The sequence below is a fragment of the Cetorhinus maximus genome, chromosome 23 (genome assembly GCF_964194155.1).
Source record: "Cetorhinus maximus chromosome 23, sCetMax3.hap1.1, whole genome shotgun sequence".
NCBI lineage: Eukaryota > Metazoa > Chordata > Chondrichthyes > Lamniformes > Cetorhinidae > Cetorhinus > Cetorhinus maximus.
The window spans coordinates 24,857,235-24,875,092 of record NC_135901.1 but is presented as its reverse complement, the minus strand read 5'-3'; the positions used below and the strand labels follow the sequence as shown (position 1 = coordinate 24,875,092).

Below are 17,858 nucleotides of genomic sequence, written 5' to 3'. Positions count from 1 at the left end.
CAGGATGCTTCTCTGTGCTGGACAATCACAAGTGCAGGAAGTGTCAGCAGCTGAAACAGCAGGAAGCAAAGGGGAATGGCCAAGAGGTGTTTTTGAGACCACAAGGCTGTTTCCGGTGGAGTTCTGGATGGCTCAGCACAGGATCCCATACTTCTGTGGTATATATCACTGATTTAGACTTTAACATGGGGACATGATTAAGACATTTTCAACCTTGTCATTAACAGTGAGGAAGAAAGCTGTAGACTGTAGGAAGGTGTCAATAGAATGGTCAAGTGAGCAGAAAAGTAGCAAATGGAGATCAGCCTGGAGAAGTGTGAGGTAATAAATACACTTGGGGAGGGCAAACACGGGGCAAAGGGAAAGGATATTACTGGTATGATAGTGAGAAGTGTAGGTGAACAGAGGGACATTGGAGTGCATGTCCACAGATCCCTGAAGGAACAGGCGAGGTAGATAAGGTGATTAAAAAGGCAGACAGGATACTTTCTGTTAGTAACTGAGACATAGAATACAAGAACAGGGAATATTTCTAGCATTTTTGGTTGATGAAAGATCACAGACCTGAAACTCCTCTCTCTCCATAGATGCTGCCAGAGCTGCTGAGTATTTCCAGCATTTACTGTTTTTATTAAACGACCAGGGAGGTTATACTAGAGCTGAATAAACTACTAGTTAGACCACAGCTGGACTACTGAGTACAGTTCTGGTCAGTGCATGACAGGAAGGATGTGTTCACACCAGAGAGGGTACAGAGGAGATTTACGAGGATATTGATAGGAATGGCGAATTTTAACTATAAGGAAAAATTGGACAGGCTGGGGTTGTTTTCTTTGGAACAGATGAGGTTGAGGGGAGATTTAACTGAGGTGTATAAAATTATGAGGGGCCCAGATAGAGTGGATAGGAAGGACTTATTTCCATTAACAGAGATGGCAATGACCAGAGGGCTTAGATTTAAACTAATTAGCAGATGGTAACCCCCAGGATGTTGATAGTGGGGGATACAGCGATGGGCAATGGTTGGATTCTCTATTTTTGGAGATGGTCATTGCCTGACACTTGTGTGGCGTGAATGTTACTTGCCACTTGTCAGCCAAAACCTGGATATTGTTCAGGTCTTGCTGCATTTGGACATGGACTGTTTCAGTATCTGAGGAGTCACGAATGGTGCTGAATATTGTGAATTGTCCTGATGAGTGCAAGACAAAAAGCTTAGTCATGTCTCTTTTTTCAGCAATGTCCGGTAATGTGGCTGGTGTTGACTATTTTAATACATCAAATAAATCAGCTTTGTTTCAAATATACAGCATGTCATATGTTTGGTCTCTCTGAGATATCATGAGCGTGTTCCCCTAAATCCACTCAGGTAATGTCTTCAACAGGAAACCAACAATTAAACACATCACATCAAATAATTGGCAAAAATCCATCAGGAAGATGAGGAACCATTTTTCACTCAATAAGTTATGACCTGAGACGTTCTGCCTGAAAGGGGATAGGAGCAGATTCAATAACAACTTTCCAAAGTGAGTTGGATCTCCAGTTAAAAGGTAAAGTTTGCAGGGCTCTGGGGAAAGGGCAGGGGAGTGTGGGCTAATTGGCAGCTCTTTCAAAGATGGTCACAACCCTATAAGGCAGCTCTATGTCGACAGGAGAAAGGCTGGTGTTCAACTCCCCGAGAATAACAAGGAAGTTATGAGAAATAAGAATAAAACACTGGTTTAACCACAACTGGAGTACTGTGTCCAATTCTGGATACCACACTTTAGGAAGGATGTGAAAGTATTGAAGAGGATGCAGAACAGATTATTGAGAATGGTTCCAGGGATGAGAAACTGCAGTTATTAGGACAGATTGGTAAAGATGGGGCTGATCAGTTTAGAGAAAAGAAGATTAAGAGGAGATTTGATAGCAATGCTCAAAATCATGAGGGATCTGGACAGAATACACAGGGAGAAAATATTCCTAGTGGCAGAAGGGCTGAGGACCAGAGGACATGGGTTAAAGGTGAATTGAAAAAGAAGCAATGGTGACATGAGGAAAAACCTGCTTATGCAGTGAGTGGTTAGAATCTGGAGTGCACTGACTGAGAGTGTGGTGGAGGAAGGTTCAATCATGCCTTTCAAAACAGAATTTGGTAATTATCTGAACAGAAAAAATGTGCAGGGCTATGATGAAATGGCCGGGGAGTGGGACTGGCTGAGTAGCTCTTTCGGAAAGCTGGCGTGGTCATGGACATGATGGGCCAAATGACCTTCTTCTATGCTGTAACCATTCTATGATTCTAATGAAGGCTTTGGGGAAAGGGCAGGGGAGTGGGACTCATTGGCAGCTCCGTCAAAGGTGGTCCAAGTCCTACAATGGAGCTCCATACTGAAAGGAGGCAGTCTGATGTCCAACTCTTCAAGAATAAAGAAAAATCTCAACTCTTACAAGAGCATAAGAACTAGGAGCAGGAGTAGGCAATTCAGCCCCTCGAGCCTGCCCCGCCATTCAATACGATCATGGCTGATCTCATTTCGGCCTCAACTCCAATTTCCCCCCCTCCCCCCATAACCTTTCAACCCTTTACTAATTAAAAATCTGTCTATCTCCTCCTTAAATTTATTCAGCGTCCCGCCATCCACTGCATTCTGAGGTAGTGAATTCCACAGATTCACGACCCTTTGAGAAAAGTAATTCCTCCTCATCTCTGATTTAGATCTACCACCCCTTAGCCTAAAACAATGGCCTCTCATTCTAGAATGCCCCACAAGGGGAAACATCTGCTCATGTCTACTTTGTCTACCCCCTGTAGCATCTTATATACCCCAATTAGATCTCCTCTCATCCTTCTACACTCTAGCGAGTATAGGCCTAAACTGCTCAATCTCTCCTCATAACACAAGCCCCACATCTCTGGAATCAATCTATTAAACCTCCTCTGACCTGCCTCCAATGCAACAACATCCTTCCTCAAGTAAGGGGACCAAAACTGTGCACAGTACTCCAGGTGCGGTCTCACCAATACCTTGTACAGTTGCAACAACACTTCCCTATTTTTATACTCTATACCTTTAGCAATAAATGCCAAAATTCCATTTACCTTCCTAATTATCTGCTGTACCTGCATACTAGCTTTCAGCGATTCATGCACGCGGACACCCAGATCCCTCTGCACTAAAGCATTCTGAAGTTTCTCTCCATTTAAATAATAAGTCGCCTTTTTATTCTTCTGACCAAAGTGGATAACCTCACACTTATCCACATTAAACTTCATCTGCCAAATTCTGGCCCATTCACCTAACCTGTCCATATCCATTTGTAAATTTCTTATTTCTTCATTGCAACTTACTTTCCCACCTATTTTGGTGTCATCTGCAAAGTTAGCTATCGTACCTTCTATCCCTGAATCCAAGTCATTAATATAGATTGTAAATAGTTAGGGCCCAAGGACTGAACCCTGTGGCACCCTACTAGTCACAGTTTGCCATCCAAGGAGCCCTTGAATTCTCTGTGAATATCTTTCAAATGCTGACAGATTCCTTCCTTCTTTTGAAATTCCATTTCCTTGTGCCAGGGATGCAGACAGTGCTGGACACAGAGGGAGCAGCAAACCTGGTTCAGAGTGGACACGCTGGATATATCCCTCCTTAAGTAAGGAGACCAAAACTGTACACAGTCCTCTAGGTGTGGTTTCACCAATGCCCGGTACAGCTGTTGCAAAACTTCCCTACTTTTATACTCCAACCCTCTTGTAATAAAGGCCAACATTCCAGTTACCTTCCTAATTTCTTGAAGTACCTGCATGCGAACTTTTTGAGATTTATGTGCCAGGACCCCGAGGTCTCTGTACTACAGCATCCTGCAGTGTCTCTCTACTTAAATAATTTCTGCTTTTCTATTCTTCTTGTCAAAGTGGAAACCCTCACATTTTCCCAAATCATGCACCATCTGCAAGTGTTTTCCCATTCACTTAACCTAGCTCTTTGTCTCCTCACAACTTGATTTCAGACCCATCTCTGTATTGTCAGCAAATTTGGCTGCAATACACTTGGCCCATTCAACTACGTCATTAATATAGGTTGTAAATGGTTGATGTCCCAGCACTGATCCCATAAGACAATAAGACATCGGAGCAGAAATTAGGCCATTCGGCCCATCGAGTCTGCTCCGCCATTCAATCATGGCTGATAAGTTTCTCAGCCTCATTCTCCCACCTTCACCCCGTAACCTTTGATCCCCTTACCTATCTCGGTCTTAAATACACTCAATGACCTGGTCTCCACAGCCTTCTGTGGCAATGAATTCCATACATTCACCAAACTCAGGCTAAAGAAGTTTCTCCTCATCTCTGTTCTAAAAGATCTTCCCTTTACTCTGAGGCTGTGCCCTCGGGTCCTAGTCTCTCCTACTAATGGAAACATCTTCCCCACGTCCACTCTATCTAGGCCTTTCAGTATTCTGTAAGTTTCAACCAGATCACCCCTCATCCATCTAAACTCCATTGAGTATAGACCCAGAGTCCTCAAAGGTTCCTCATATGTTAAGCCTTTCATTCCTGGGATCGTTCTCGTGAACCTCCTCTGTACCCTCTCCAGGGCCAGCACATCCTTCCTGAGATACGGGGCCCAAAATGGCTCACAATATTCTAAATGTAGTCTGACCAGAGCCTTATAAATCCTCAGCGTGACATCCCTGCTTTTATATTCTAGTCCTCTCGAAATAAATGCCAACATTGCATTTGCCTTCCTAACTACTGACTCAACCTGCAAGTTAACCTTAAGAGAATCCTGGACTAGGACTCCCAAGTCCCTTTGCACTCCAGATTTCTGAATTCTCTCCCCATTTAGAAAATAGTCTATGCCTCTATTCTTCCTACCAAAGTGCATGACCTCACACTTCCCATGTTTTATTCCATCTGCCACTTCTTTGCCCATTCTCCATAACCGTCTAAATCCTTCTGCAGCCTCCTCACCTCCTCAATACTACCTGTACGTCCACCTATTTTTGTATCATCTGCAAACTTAGCCAGAATGCCCTCAGTTCCTTCATCTAAATCATTAATGTATAAAGTGAAAAGTTGTGGTCCCAACACTGACCCTTGCAGAACTCCGCTAGTCACCAGTCGCCATCCTGAGAAGGACCCCCTTATCCCCACTCTCTGCCTCCTGCCAGACAGCCAATCTTCTATCCATGCTCGTACCTTGCTTCTAACACCATGGGCTCTTATCTTACTGAGCAGCCTCCTGTGCGGCACCTTGTCAAAGGCCTTCTGGAAGTCCAAGGAGATAACATTCATTGGCTCTCCTTTGTCTAACCTGCTCGTTACCTCCTCAAAGAATTCTAACATATTTGTCAGGCATGACCTCCCCTTGATGAAACCATGCTGACTTTGCCCTATTTTACCATGCACTTCCAAGTATTCTGAAATCTCATCCTTAATAATGGATTCTAAAATCTTACCAACGATCGAGGTCAGGCTAATCGGCCTGTAATTTTCCATCTTTTGCCTCACTCCCTTCTTAAACAGGGGGGGTTACATTAGCGATTTTCCAGTCCTCTGGGACCCTTCCTGACTCCAGTGATTCCTGAAAGATCACCACTAACACCTCCACTATCTCTTCAGCTATCTCCTTCGGAATTCTGGGGTGTAATCCATCTGGTCCAGGTGATTTATCCACCTTCAGACCTTTCAGTTTTCCTAGCACCTTCTCCTTGGTAATGGCCACCATACTCACCTCTGCCCCCCGACTCTCTTGAACTATGGGGATGTTACTCATGCCTTCCTCCGTGAAGACTGACACAAAGTACCTATTCAGTTCCTCTGCCATTTCTTTGTTCCCCATTATTACTTCTCCAGCGTCATTTTCCAGAGGCCCAATGTCCACTTTTGCCTCTCTCTTACCCTTTACATATCTAAAAAAAACCTCTTGCAATCTTCTTTTATATTACTGGCTAGTTTACCCTCATATTTAATCTTCTCCCTCCTTATTTCTTTTTTAGTTGTCCTCTGTTGGTCCTTGTAGGCTTCCCAATCCCCTGGCTTCCCACTGCTCTTCGCCGCATTGTATGCTTTCTCTTTAGCTTTTATGCTGTCCCTGACTTCCCTTGTCAGCCATAGTTGCCTCCTCCTCCCTTCAGTATGCTCCTTCTTCCTAGGGATGAATTTTTGCCGTGTCTTCCAAATTACTCCCAGAAACTCCTGCCATTGCTGTTCCACTGTCTTTCCTGCTAGGCTCATCTCCTAGTCAATTCTGGCCAGCTCCTCCCTCATGTCTCTGTAGTTACCTTTATTCAACTGTAATACCATTACATCTGATTCCAGCTTTTTCCTCTCAAATTGCAGGGTAAATTCTATTATATTATGGTCACTTCCTCCTAAGGGTTCCTTCACCTTAAGCTCCCTTATCAAATCTGCCTCATTACACATCACTAAATCTAGAATTGCCTGTTCCCTAGTGGGCTCCACCACAAGCTGTTCCAAAAAGCCATCTCGTAGATATTCCACAAATTCCTTTCCTTGGGATCCATTACCAACCTGATTTTCCCATTCTACCTGCATATTGAAATCCCCCATGATCAATGTAACCTTGCCTTTCTTACATGTCTTTTCTATCTCATGGTGTATCTTGTGCCCCATATCCTGACTACGGTTCGGAGGCCTGTACATAACTCCCATTATGGTTTTTTTACCTTTGCGGTTCCTCAACTCTACCCACACAGATTCTATATCATCTGACCTTACGTCATTTCTTGCTATCAATTTAATTTCATTTCTTACTACCAAAGCAACCCCACCCGCTCTGCCAACCTGCCTATCTTTTCAAATATCCTTGGATATTTAGCTCCCAGTCCTGATCCCCCTGCAGTCATGTCTCCATGATGCCCACCACATCATACCTACCAATTTCAATCTGCGCCACAAGCTCATTTACCTTATTTTATATACTGCGTGCAATCAGATAGAACACATTCAGTCCTGTATTTCCCGTCCCCTTTCTCATTGTCGTCCCTTTATCTGATATGCTTGAGGTTAGATTCCTAGCCCTTTCCAAACACTCTGTCCTATTTTGTGTTCTGGAGAATTTAATAGCCTCTCTTGGGCTCTCATTCCTTTTCAGTTTGTTCATAATTTTCCATGAAGTTGAATCCACCCCCCACATGATAACCTGCTGCTTTGTTTCCCATTAGTCATACTTCTTGGAGTTTTACCCTTCCCTTCCCCCCGACTTTCTAGTTTAAAGTCCTGTTGACCACCCTATTTACCCTTTTCGCTAGAACATTGGTACCAGATTGGTTCAGGTGGAGACCGTCCCAATGGTACAGATCCCTCCTGTTCCAATACTGATGCCAGTGCCCCATGAAATGGAACCCCTCTTTCCCACACCACTCCTTTAGCCACATGTTTACTTCCCTTATTCTCGCGTCCCAATGCCAGTTTTCACATGGCTCGGGTAGTAATCCAGAGATAATAACCCTTGAGGACCTGTTCTTTAATTTAGTTCCTAGTTCCTGATAATCACCAAACAGGTCCTCTTTCCTAGTCTTACCTATGTTATTTGTCCCGATGTGGACCACAACAACTGGATCCTGCCCGTCCCTCTCCAAAATCCTTTCAAGCCGGTCAGAGATGTCCCTCACCCTGGCATCGGGGAGGCAACTTACGATGCGGGACTCTCGATCCTGCTTACAAAGGATGCTATCAATTCCCCTAATTATAGAATCCCCTACAACTACCACTTGTCTTTTTGCTCCACCCTCTTGAATGGCCTCCTGTGCCACAGTGCCGTGGTCAGCTGGCTCATCCTCCCTACAGCCCTGTTCTTTATCCACACAGGGAGCAAATACCTCGTACCTGTTGGACAAGGTCAAGATCTGAGGCTCCTCTGTTCCTGAACACAGGATCTCTCTACCTGCCTCACTTGCTGACCCTGACCACTGACCGAATTTGAGGTACTTAATCTACTGGGTGTGACCGCCTCCTGAAACAAAGCTTCCAGGTAACACTCCCCCTCCCGGATGTGCCACAGCGTTCGGAGCTCGGACTCCAGCTCATCAATTCTGAGCTGGAGTTCCTCCAGCAACCAACAGTTGCTGCAGATATGGTCACTGCGGCTCGCAATGCGATCTGCCAGCTCCCGCACCATACAGCTACAACACATCGCCTGCCCAGCCATCTCTACTTAGATAATTAATTTATTAATTAGCTTTGCAGTGTTTTTGTTCAAATTTGGTGCAGATTTCCTACTAACCAATCAGGTCACAGCTTTCCTGTGACGTCATTTTTCCAGTTTTATCCCGCATCTCCGCCGCTCTCCTCGCGCTCTTTTATCCCCGTGGCATTCCAGCAGTTAGTCTACAAACCTGAAAATGACACATTTATCCAGACCCTTTGTTTCCTGTTAGTTATCCAATCCTCTATCCATACTAATATATCACCACAACACCTTATCACTTAGCCTGTGCAGTTAACTTTTATGTGACAGCTAATTGAATACCTTTTCGAAACCCAAATGCACTACATCTACTGGTTTCCATTATCCACCCAGCTAGTTACATCCTCAAAGAACTTTAATGAAATTGTCAAACACGATTTCCCTTTCAGAAAACAATGTTGTCTCTGATTGCATTATGACAGTGATTGTTTTTGGAATCTTTTTCGGAGGAAGAGGACTTACACACAATTAATTCAAACCAAAAGAAAAGTTAGGTCTGAATTTCTAGCCTGAACTTCCAGTGATGGTTTTTGGAAACTCCTTTTACAGGGGGATTTGCAAACGGGAAACACAAACCAAGCATCACATCAAGATCTGACATAGTCATTTGATTGATCAGATCAATTTGATTGATGATGCACATCATCAGCTTTTGAACATGGAAGCAAACAGCCCTGTTCAAAGTGGGGCGGTAAGGTTCATGTGTTCTGAATGTCCGGTATGTCTGGCTGTCCACTCCCATTGTGAATTTGTGGGAGCTCATCAAACTCTCCCGGTTGAAGCCGGACCAACAGATCGGCTAGAATTAAATGATTACAGACATGGAAGGAGCGTTAAACAACCTGTGAATTCTTCCACTAATTCACACTGTTCTCCAAGGGATGAGTTCAAAGAGAAACGATCACTACACTGTGTAATTTCCTGAAATAATCCCTGCTGTCTGTCCTGAATCAATCCATTTCAGTAACAAATGTTGAAATGCTTGCTCCGCACCCACAGGGTTTCATCTGTTTAAAGCCACAAATAGAAAGGTCCGGTTTTCCCCTGGAGTTCGACACAAATCAGCTTTCAAAATAATGCAGAGTTTCAGCCAATGGGAGAGATCCGGGCTCAGCCCCGCCCCCTCTTCCTATTGGTCCGAAACCTCCGCCAATCATTCCCCGGCATTGTGACCTGGAACATGCGCAGTGCGGGTGATGTCCATGGACAGAAGCTTTTTTGTCCCATCTTCAGGCGGGAAGGAGGCGGATAAGCGGAGGCAGCGTTAGGGGCAGTGATTGGGAGGGGAGGCTTCACAAACACCCAGTGGAGGCCTCAACACCCCCAGTAAGAAAGTGCCGGGCCCGCCTTTTCACCGAACAGAACGGCAGCTGCGGGCTTTCTCCCGGTGCCAGGCCCGAGTGGACAAATGTGGGTTAATGAAGGAAATGCAGCAATGGATTTGTTAATGAGAAATCATCTTTAACTCACTTTACTGATCCTGGAGCAGGAAATGGTGTGAATTTCTATTCTGGACTGACAGGAATGGATTTTGGAAACTCCTTTTACAGGGGGTTAGAAGAGGAGGATTTACAGACGGGAAAGCCAAACAGACCTGGAGCCTGAAACAAAAACAAAAATGGCTGGAAAAACTCAGCAGGTCTGACAGCATCTGCGGAGAGGAACACAGTTAACGTTTCGAGTCCGTATGACTCTTCATCAGAAGTAAGACCTGGAGCCTGATTCCCTTCCCTGAAGGATATTAGTGATGCAGTTGGGTTCGGCTCCACAAATGACCAGATTCATTCACCTCAATTTCACAACCTATGTTTGTCTTTTTGTGGTTTCTCTCTCACTCCCTCTTTTCTGTTTTAAATCAGTTTCATAGGATATTAGAAGGAGAGGAATTGCAGTCAGGAAACTTAAATCAAACATCACATTAGGATCTGACAGAGTCTCTCGATTCATCAGGACCTGAATATCATCAGCCTTTGAACATGGAAGTAAAAAGCACCATTCACACTGAGGAGAAACCAGGGAAATGTGGGACTATATGGGAAGGGTTTCAATTACCTGTCTGAGCTAGAAATTTATCAGTGCTGTCACACTGGGGAGAGGACATTTCCCCACTCTGTGGGAAAGAATTCATTGATTCAACCAACCTGCTGACACACCAGCGAGTTTACACTGAGGAGAGGCCATTCACCTGCTCCGAGTGTGGGAAGGGATTCATTAATTCATCCGACCTGCTGACACACCGAAGAGTTCATACTGGGGAGAGGCCGTTCGTCTGCTCCAAGTGTGGGAAAGGATTCGCTCAGTCATCCACCCTGCTGGTACACCAGCGAGGTCACACTGGGGAGAGACCATTCACCTGCTTCGAGTGCGGGAAGGGATTCACTTGTTCATCCAACTTGATGAGACACCAGCGAGTTCACACTGACAAGAGACCTTTTGACTGTGAGAAGTGCTATAAAACTTCTGATAAACTTATGTCCCATCAACATATTCACACTGACGAGAGACCGTTCAGGTGCTCTCACTGCAGGAGTGGGTTCAGGCGATCATCTGAACTCATTGTACACCAACGAACTCACACTGGGGACAGACCATTCCTCTGCTCCGAGTGTGGGATGGGATTCACTCAATCAGCCAATCTGCTGTCACACCAGCGAGTTCACACTGATGAGAGACCTTTTAAATGCATAGACTGCAGGAAATGCTTTACAAGGTCTGGGGAACTGATGCACCATCAACGAGTCCACACTGATGAGAGACCTTTTAAATGCCCAGACTGTGGGAAGTTCTATAAAAGGTCTGGGGATCTGATGTCCCATCAACGTATTCACACTGACGAGAGACCATTCGGATGCTTGCACTGTGAGATTGGGTTCAGGCAATCATCTCAGCTCACTGAACACCAGTGAATTCACACTGGAGGGAAGCTGTTCACCTGCTCCGAGTGTGGGAAGGGATTTACTCAGTCATCCCATCTGCAGACACACCAACGGGTTCAGTGTGGAGAGACCATTCACCTGTTTCATGTGTGGGAAGAGATTCACTCGGTCGTCTACACTGATGAGTCACCAGCGAGTTCACAAATAATTACAGTGATTGTATTTTGCTGTTAATCATGCCTAGGACTGAACCATGTTCATTGGGGTCTGTTCCTGCTGATGTTAATAAACTCCAGCCCAGTTATAATGGTTAATATTTTGGATAAAAGTCAAATAAATCAACTTTGTTCTAAACGCACAGTGTGGTGAAACTTCTAATATCTCTAACAGGAGTTAGTTCCTTTTGAAGTGCTCTCCCTTTCCCCGTATCCTCCTCCTCACCTCGAACAACAAAAGTGAGGAGCTCATGGAACTTCTTTGTCACTAAGATTGAGACAATCTGATCAGCTGCCTCTGCTGCTTCCCTCCCTTCCACTAACCTACCTGGAAAAGTTGTATCTGAAGCGCCTTCTTGTCCAAGCTCTGCACTTGCATCTTTCTCCAGTTTCTCTCCTATCTCACTCAGCTCATTTTGTCTCTGAGACCTGCCTTCGGCTTTCTTGACACTATTCTCACTAAACTGCTGACCATCCAACTTCCACATTTTAGACAACATCCTTAACTGTTCTCTCCCTTTTCACACTGTCCCTCTCACCTTTAAATCCACTGTTGTCTCCCATCGTAAGAAAATCCTTCGACCCCACCGTCCTCCCCCACTCTCTTTTCTCTGACTTTGTACTTGCTGGTAAACTGTTCGATCTCTAATTTTTTTCCAGTTTGGATCAAAGGTTCCTGACCTGAAGCATTCACTCTGTTTCCCTCTCTGTAGATGCTGTTTAACCTGCTCAGAGTTTCCAATATTTTCTGTTTTGAGGTCAAACAAATATACGAATTAGGAGGAGGAGTAGGCCACTCGGCCCCTTGAGCCTGATCTAATTGAACTGATCTAATTGTCAGTTTAACTCCACATTCCTGCCCACCCCTGACAACTTTTCCCTCCTTGCTTATCAAGAATCTATCGAGCTCTGCCTTAAAAATATTCAAAGACTCTGTTTCCACCGCCTTTTGAGGAAGACAATTCCAAAGACTCATGACCCGATGAGAGAAACAACTTCTCTTCATCTCTGTCTTAAATGGGCCACCCCTTATTTTTAAACAGTGACCCACCCCAGTTCTAGGTCGGATTTCCACCTAGAGTATTACAGTATTTTGTTTTTGGGTCAGAGAGGATCAGTTTTCTCTGGAATGAGACATCAGTAACTATCACCCTGTTCAACATGAAACTAAACTCACTGTTAATTCCCCATCAGTAACAATGTTAAACTCAAGGTTTCCAGCCGGGATTGAGCCGGCGACTTTCCTCATGTAAAGTAAACGCGATAATCACTGCACTGGGGAAATGAGTGTGAATCCCCCCCGGACAGAGGGGAACTGACCATCCATCTCTAGCTCTAATTTCCCAAACAGAAAATGCTGCCAAGAATCAGCAAGTCAGGCTGAGTCTGTGGCCACTCAGCGTTTGAAACCGTCACAATGCCCGGTGATTGACGGCAGCTCCGGACCAATAGGAAGAGGGGGCGGGGCTGGAGGTCCCAGCAGCTGGGTCTGGTCCTCCAACCAATCGGAGTGAATGAGGGGGCGGAGCCAGGCTGTGACTGAAGCATGCGCAGTGCGGGTAATGGCGATGGAGAGACGGGTCCACAATGGGTAAATGGGGGTATGGCGGGGCGGAGGGAGCGATGGATCCGGCGGGTAGACGGAGAGGCTCCGGAAACATGTTGTGTAAACCGCAAACCCCGGAAATAAACTGACCGGTCCCCCTCCCCCGTTTGCACCGAGCGGGGCCGCAGCTCCCAGATCAATGAAGAGCCGGTTTGTATCAGGCTGGACATTGGTTCCAGAGGCTGGTCCCTGGTCTCCGGTGTCGGTTCTTTATCATTGAATCATTGAATGGTTACAATGCAGATGGAGGACATTCATCCCGTCCTGCCCGTGCTGTCTCTGCAAGAGCAAATCAGCTAGTCCCACTCCCCTGCCCTTTCACTAACAAGACCAGCAGCAGATATTTCCCATCCCCAGTTACCTGTGGAAAAGATGATGTTTGACCTTCTTGAACCGCTGCAGTCCATGCTCCCACAACGATGGACAATACAGACGGAGGCGTGCAGAGATCTTGGAGGGTTGTGAGGCTGCAGGAGATTACAGAGATAGAGAGAGGCAAGACCATGGAGGGATTTAAAAACAAGGATGAGAAATTGAAAGTTTTATTGCTTTTTAAACAGGAACCTTTGTCGGTCAGTGAGCACAAGGGTAATGGGTGAACACGTCTTGGTGTGAGTAAGCACACAGCCAGCAGAATTTTGGATCACCTCAAGATTACAGGGAGGTTAAATGTTTGGAGAGAGCCTAAGAACATAAGAAATAGGAGCAGGAGTCGGCCATTCAGCCCTTTGAGCCTGCTCCTCCATTCACTGAGATCATTTCTACTTCAATGCAATTTTCCTGCACTATTCCCAGATCGCTTTATGTTTTTAAGATGTAGAAATCTATCAATCTCAGTCTTGAACATACTCAATGATTGAGCCGCCACAATCCTGTGGGGCAGTGAATTCCAAAGATTCACCACCATCTGAGTGAAAAAAAATCCTCTTTGTCTCAGCCCCAAATGGCCTGCCCTTTATTCTGAGACTCCCCTGGCTCCAGAACCTACAGCCAGAGTTCAGTCTAGAAATAGCGAGTGAATGGATGACAGTTTCTGCAGCAGATGAACTGAGACTAGGGTGGAGTCAGGAGATGTTACTGAGGTGGGAATAGGTGATCTTGGTGATGATGTGTATATGTGTTTGAAAGTTCATCTTGGGGTGAAATATTTTGCCATGGTTTTGAACAGTCTGGTTCATCCTCAGACAGTTGGCAGGTACAGGGATGGAGTTGGTGGCTCAGGAGTGCAGTTTACAGAGGGGACTGAAGACAATGGCTTTGGTCTTCCCAATATTTAAATAGAGTAAATTTCTGCTCATCCAGTACTGGATGTCAGACAAGTCAGCATGGTGTGTGACTTGGAGGAGAACTTGGAGGTGATGGTGTTCACATATACCTGCTACCCTAGCCCTTCTCGATGGTGGAGGTTGAGGGTTTGGGAGATTCTGTTAAATTGTGGAGCACTTGCAGGTCTATAAAATGCCGATTCATTTCCATCTGCCTCGTCCACTCCCCCCCCACCCTCTCTCTCTATCCGATTCCTCGCAATGTTTTTTTTCTCCCTCTCTCTCTCACTTCCCTCCTTTCCTTCTCTCTGTCTTTCTTGGCACATAGAATTCTCTAGCCCAGAGATCTCTGGATGCTCCATCTTTAAATATATTTAAGGCTGAGATGGAGAGATTTTTGGTCTCTCAGCGAATTGAGGGATATGGGGAGTGGGCGGGAAAGTGGAGTTGAAGACCAAGATCAGCCACGATCATGTTGAACGGCGGAGCAGGTTCCACAGGGTGTTTGTTCTTATAGAGGCCAGGGTCTTGTGTAGGCCAGACTGGGTGGAAGACTCCCTTCCTGAAAGGACATTAGTGAACCAGTTGGGTTTTTACAAAAAATGCAGCAGCTTTAATGGTCACTTCTTCCTAATGCCAACCGTACAAATTACCCAGTTCATTCAGCTTAATTTCACAACCTGCCTTTGTGTTTTTGTGGGTTCTCTCTCACTTGTTTATTTTCTGTTTTAAATCAATATCAAAGGGTATTAGAAGGGGAGGATTTGCAGTCATGAAATTCAAACCAAACATCACATCGGGACCTGACAGAGTCGCCAATTTATCATAACCTGAATATCATCACATTTTGAACATGGAAGGAAAAATCACCATTCAGAGTGGGGAGAAACCGTGGAAATGTGGAGACTGTGAGGAGGGATTCAGATCCCCGACTGAACTGGAAGCTCATCGGCGCAGTCACACTGGGGAGAGGCCGTTCACCTGCCCTGAGTGTGGGAAGGGATTCAGTCGGTCATCCAACCTGCTGCAACACCAGAGAGCTCACACTGGGGAAAGGCCATTCACCTGCACCCAGTGTGAGAAGGGATTCACTCAGTCATCCCACTTAGTGAGACACCAGCGAGTTCATAGTGGGAAGAGGCTGTTTACCTGCCCCAAGTGTGGGAAGGGATTCACTCGATCATCAGGGCTGCTGACGCACCAGCGAGTTCACACTGGGAAGAGGCCATTCACCTGCTCCCAGTGTGGAAAGGGATTTGCTCAGTCATCCAACCTGCTGAAACACCAGCGAGCTCACACTGATGAGAAACCTTTTAAATGCCCAGACTGCGGGAAGTGCTATAAAAGTTCCGGGGACCTGATGCGCCATCAACGTGTTCACACTGATGAGAGACCATTCAGGTGCTCTCACTGTGGGACTGGGTTCAGGGGATTAGAACAACTCACTGCACACCAGCGAATTCACACAAGGGAGAGACCGTTCACCTGCGTTATGTGTGGGAAGGGCTTCATTCAGTCATCCACCCTGCGGACACACCAGTGGATTCACACGGGGGAGAGACCATTCACCTGCCCTGACTGTGGGAAGGGATTCACCACCTCATCAACCCTGCTGAAACACCAGCGAGTTCACAGGTAACTATGGTGATGGTATTTTGCTGTTTATCACATCCTGGACTGAACCATGTTCATGGCATCTGTTGCTGCTGATATTCATAAACTCCAGCCCAGTCATATGGATTAATTGTCTGGATAAAAGTCAAATAAATCAGCTTTGTGTTAAACATAGTGTGTTGAATCTTTTTAATATCTCTAACATAAGTTAGTTCCTTTTGAAGGGCTCTCCCTCTCCCCTGTCTCCTCCATCCTCACCTCCAACAACAAGTATGAGGAGCTCATGGAGCATCTTTGTCCCTAAGATTGAGACATTCTGATCAGCTGCCTCTGCTACTTCCCTCCCTTCCACTAGCGCACTGGGCAAAACTGTTTCTGAAGTCCCCCCTTGTCCGAGCCCTGATCTCACATCTTTGTCCAGTTTTGCTCCTATCTTCTATTTCCCTCAGAGCTCATCTTATCCATGAGACCTGCCTTCTGCTCCCTTGATCCTATTCTCACTAAACTGCTGACCATCCAGCTTCCACATTTTAGCTGATCTTGTTGGCAGTTCTCTGTCTCTTCTGGTTCTGTCCCTCACCTTTAAATCCACCATCATCACCCATCATTACAAAAATAACCTTTGAACTCACCAGCTTTGCAAACTAACGTCCCATCTCCAATTCTCTTTTTCTCTCCTTGGGAGTCTCCCCAAGGATCAATCCTTGGCCCTTCCTATTTCTCATCTAGGTGACATCATCCAAAAGCACCGTGTTAGTTTTCACATGTACACTGACAACGCCCTGCTCTACCTCACCACCATCCCTCTTCATTCCTCCACTGTTACTGAAATATCAAACTGCTTATCCCACACCCAGTACTGGATGAGCAGAAATTTCCTCCAATTAAAAATTGGGAAGACCAAAGCCATTGTCTCAGTCACCACTACAAATTCCGTTCCCTAACTACCGAGTCCATCCCTCTCCCTGGGAACTGTCTGAGGCTGAATCACACTCTTCACAATCATGGTGTCAGATTTGACCCCAAGATGAGTTTCTGACCACATACCTACACCATCACTAATACCAGATATTTCAACCTCCATAACGTCGCCTGTCTCCACCCCACCCCAGCTCATCTGCTGCTGAAACCCTCATCCACGCCTGTGTTACCTTTAGACTTGGTGATTCCAATACATTCCTGACCAGCCTCTCACATTCACCCCACCCCCACACGGAAATGTGAGATCATCCAAAACTCTGCTGCCCGTGTGCTTTCTCACACCAAGTCCCGTTCACCCTTCACCCCTGTGCTTACTGACCTACATTGGCTCCTGGTCAAGTAATGCTCGATTTTAAAATTCACATCCTCATTTTCAAATCCCTCCATGGCCTCATCCCTCCCTATCTCTGTAATCTCCAGTTTCACACCCTCTGAGATAATCTGTGCTTCTCATTCTGACCTCTTTAACATCCCTGATTTTAATTACTCCACAATTGGTGGCAGGGCCTAGGCATGAAGCTTTGAAATTCCCTCCCTAAATTCTCCATCTCTCTCCTGATTGAAGATTCTTGTTCAAATCTGCCTCTCCAATCAATGTTTTGGCCGTCCACCTTAATTTTGCCCTTTGTGTCAATATTTTCTTTATGAAACTCCTCTGAAGCACCTTGGGATGTTTTATTACATTAATTATATGATATAAATACAAGTTGTTACTGTTTCATATCAACCAGTTTGCGCACAGTAAAATTCCAAAGGCAGCAATCAGACGAGTACCAATTAATCCAGTTTTTTTGGTGGTGTTAGTTAGAACATGAATGTTGGTCGCACTGCACCAGGAGAACTCCGCAATGGACAGTATGTGGAGCTGAAAGCTCTTGTATTCATTTAGAGTCTTTCGCATCCTCAGAACAGTGTGGGATGGGGGGAGGCAGTGGTGTAGTGTCACTACATTATCACTGGACTAATAATCCAGGAACCCAGGGTAATGCTCTGGGTTCAAATCCCACCGAAGCAGATGATGGAATTTGAATTCAATAAAAATCTGGAATTAAAAGTCCAATGACAACCATGAAACCGTTGTTCATTGTCGTAAAAACCTG

The 17,858-nt window shown here is 45.5% G+C and overlaps 5 protein-coding genes across 6 annotated transcripts in view; 4 read left to right on the top strand and 1 right to left on the bottom strand.

The window, feature by feature from the left end:
• LOC144697259 (uncharacterized) overlaps positions 1–17,858 on the top strand; it is a 488,548-nt gene that overhangs the window by 39,695 nt on the left and 430,995 nt on the right. The window lies entirely within an intron of this gene.
• Positions 1–17,858, top strand: part of LOC144697208 (uncharacterized) — a 274,466-nt gene that overhangs the window by 41,685 nt on the left and 214,923 nt on the right. The window lies entirely within an intron of this gene.
• Positions 1–17,858, top strand: part of LOC144697901 (uncharacterized) — a 292,792-nt gene that overhangs the window by 151,620 nt on the left and 123,314 nt on the right. The window lies entirely within an intron of this gene.
• LOC144697193 (uncharacterized) overlaps positions 1–17,858 on the bottom strand; it is a 147,328-nt gene that overhangs the window by 17,327 nt on the left and 112,143 nt on the right. The gene's annotated exons all lie outside the window — the stretch shown is intronic.
• Positions 12,822–15,944, top strand: LOC144697145 (uncharacterized). Of its 2 annotated transcripts, none has more exons than XM_078568991.1 (2): positions 12,822–12,883; positions 14,909–15,944. In XM_078568991.1, the coding sequence occupies exon 2, from the start codon at positions 15,017–15,019 to the stop codon at positions 15,800–15,802; it is 786 nt and encodes a 261-aa protein (XP_078425117.1). In that variant the 5' UTR covers positions 12,822–12,883; positions 14,909–15,016; the 3' UTR covers positions 15,803–15,944. The 2 variants fall into 2 exon arrangements, with proteins under 2 accessions (XP_078425117.1, XP_078425118.1); XM_078568992.1 differs by lacking the exon at positions 12,822–12,883 and adding an exon at positions 12,902–13,048 and having other exon boundaries at positions 14,909–15,938.

Bases quoted from the DNA above. Each gene is read 5' to 3' on its own strand.
- LOC144697145 (XM_078568991.1), top strand. From the start codon at position 15,017: ATGGAAGGAAAAATCACCATTCAGAGTGGGGAGAAACCGTGGAAATGT.